This window comes from Limanda limanda, chromosome 1 (assembly GCF_963576545.1).
Source record: "Limanda limanda chromosome 1, fLimLim1.1, whole genome shotgun sequence".
Lineage (NCBI taxonomy): Eukaryota > Metazoa > Chordata > Actinopteri > Pleuronectiformes > Pleuronectidae > Limanda > Limanda limanda.
The window spans coordinates 32,189,397-32,191,963 of record NC_083636.1 but is presented as its reverse complement, the minus strand read 5'-3'; the positions used below and the strand labels follow the sequence as shown (position 1 = coordinate 32,191,963).

At 47.7% G+C, this 2,567-nt stretch overlaps 1 protein-coding gene across 1 annotated transcript; it reads left to right on the top strand.

Moving 5' to 3' along the window:
- Positions 1–328: 328 nt before the first annotated feature.
- On the top strand, positions 329–1,951 carry LOC133007101 (transmembrane protein 250). The gene is made up of 2 exons (XM_061075711.1): positions 329–502; positions 776–1,951. Exon 2 carries the CDS (start codon positions 921–923, stop codon positions 1,338–1,340), a length of 420 nt encoding a protein of 139 aa, XP_060931694.1. The 5' UTR covers positions 329–502; positions 776–920; the 3' UTR covers positions 1,341–1,951.
- Positions 1,952–2,567: the final 616 nt, after the last annotated feature.

Genomic DNA, 2,567 nt, shown 5'->3' with positions numbered 1-2,567 from the left:
ATCTTAAACCATCTATACTTTTTGTTATTGTGAGGGTGGTGGGAGGAGATGGAGCCATTATGATGATAATGATATTATTGTTGTTGTTGTTGCAGAGAAATCACAAATCTCTCCCAAATAAAAACACACACACACACATATACTAAAAATGTATCATATAATATTTGCTGACCGTGTAACTCAATAGAAACTTGTTTTAATGTGAAAATCCACAGCTCCATTCTCTCCGGTTGAGGCGCACTTCCCCTTTAACTTGCCGTCTGACGTCACGGGCAGCGTGTGACTCGTGTGCTTTGCGACGGTTTTACGTCACAGGAACCGGCTTTACGTCTCATCTCCGCCGGAATAATACAACTCGACGCGAGGAAATATAAACAAGAAAAGACAGAGAACAAGTCTTGTGTGTTTACGTTGTCCCGGTCACTAAGTGTCCATCATGTGACTCAGTGCCGCAGAGAGCCAATCAGCGTCGTCTTGTCTCACTGAGGAGGAAGTGTTGCATGTAAGATCACTGCTTCTGCACCATCACTTGTGTCCACAGAGGAGCATATGGAGGGAATGTGTTATTTGGGGTCACAGCTGTGATGTGGTCTTGCAAATATAATGTGAAGCTTCATGCTCACACACTGACTTAACCTCATGAGTTGAAATGCATGTTATGTTCCACTTCAGTCAAAAATACACACTTTGCAGAGGCCTGTATTTCAGCCAAGTGTTCATGCACATGTTGTCATTGCAATAAGAAAAGAACAGTAACAATGTCATGTCTCCACAGATCTGTGTTGCACCTGAAGGACGAGCTGCCACTTCTCGAGCTGCTCGTTGCCCCACAACCAAATGAAGCGTCCTGCCTCCCCAGCAGCCTCTCTCACAGAGGACTCCCCCCGCAGCTGGCACTCCCGGGCTCCCGTAGCCCACCCATGCCTGTGATCCCCATCCCACGGCGGGTGCGCAGCTTCCATGGCCCCCACACCACCTGCATGCACTCAGCCTGCGGGTCCACGCACGCCTCCAAGCTAGTGCGCACCAAGTACAACAACTTCGACCTGTACCTGCGCTCCCGCTGCATGTACAGCTTCCTCCGCTTCCTCCTGTACTTCGGCTGCAGCCTCCTGACCTCCTTGCTCTGGGTGGCTCTCTCCGCCCTCTTCTTCCTGCAGTACGTGAGCGTGCGCGTGCTCCTGCGGCTGCAGTACAAGCTGTCCATCATCCTGCTCTTGCTGGGTCACCGGCGTCTGGACTTTGGTGTGGTGAACGACCTGATCATCTACAGCATGCAGATCACCATGTTCCTGGTGGGCGGGCTCGGCTGGTGCTTCATGGTGTTTGTGGACATGTAGCTGCGATGTGATGGAGATGTAGTGTGTGTCACGTGGATGCGGCGGCCTGTAACCTCAGCTTTGTGTGGCTTCATGGGACGGCACACCGCTTTAACGTGTCCTGTGGGACGGCTCTGTGTCACTCCGCTGTAGTCCAAAAAGACCCCTTTTTGCGATGGGGTTAAATGTGTAAAAACCTTATTGGTTGGGTTCCAGATATGATGGAATTTCATATGTTATTTCTATTACATCTCTATTGTGTTTTCACGCCATTTGTTAACGGTTTTCACAGATTTTGATGTGCATCTTGACCAGGAACTGTTCCGTTTGCAATAATGGAAAAAGTGAATGTCTGTTGCATGAAGACGTGACTTACTCTATGACTAATGTGCATCATGGCCGTGTGATGCAAGACCGGCATGCGTGCCAAAAATAACACAAAAGTCGGCCCTAAAGCAAAAGCTTAATAGCACCATGATTCCCCAGTTGACAGATGAAGCTGAAAAGTGATGGTGGCGAAAGTGACCAAAACAAGACGACAACAGCACTGTGTATAAGGCGTTAAAGTGACAAACATCCAGCTTTTTTTGTTGTTTTTGTAAAGTAATTTAATAAATTTTGTTTTGATGAAATGTGTCGTGCCCTGAGATGCGTGGCCGAGTCCATTTGCGAACTGTGATGTCTAACACCCATGATGGTGCGCCCCGAGCTGTGTCATAAGAGTGTGTGACAGTTCAAATTGAAAAAAGGGCGTCGGGTCAAGTGCTCCGTCAGTCGCTCTTCACATGGTTTCAGAGCCGATCTGACTGACTTCTCTGTTCAGCTTCCCCCAGCGCAACAAACACCAACCACAACTAGACCCCGCTGTTTTCTGCCAAGCATAACAATGGAACTGGCTGTGTCCCAGTTACCTTATATAGCCTCATTATCACATAGCATGAAGCATACGCTGACATGAAACTCATGAGGGCGCATGAGGTTGAAGTCGAGGGAATCTGTTTAACACTTCAATGTCCGTTTTAGGTATTTTCACTCATATTTTATACCTTGTACAAAAATCAAACGTAGATGTCTTTGCTTATCTTCCATTATGGGACATGACACAAAGAGGAAAGAAGTTGGCAACTACCAGCAGGGCCATCATTTCATATGAACTTTCGACACAGGTTCTGGGAAACCGACTGAGACATGCTTGAGACTGGTATGGCCTTGAGCGGCAAATGCATAATCAGGCGGCAACAATAAGCT

Bases quoted from the DNA above. Each gene is read 5' to 3' on its own strand.
- LOC133007101 (XM_061075711.1), top strand. From the start codon at position 921: ATGCCTGTGATCCCCATCCCACGGCGGGTGCGCAGCTTCCATGGCCCC.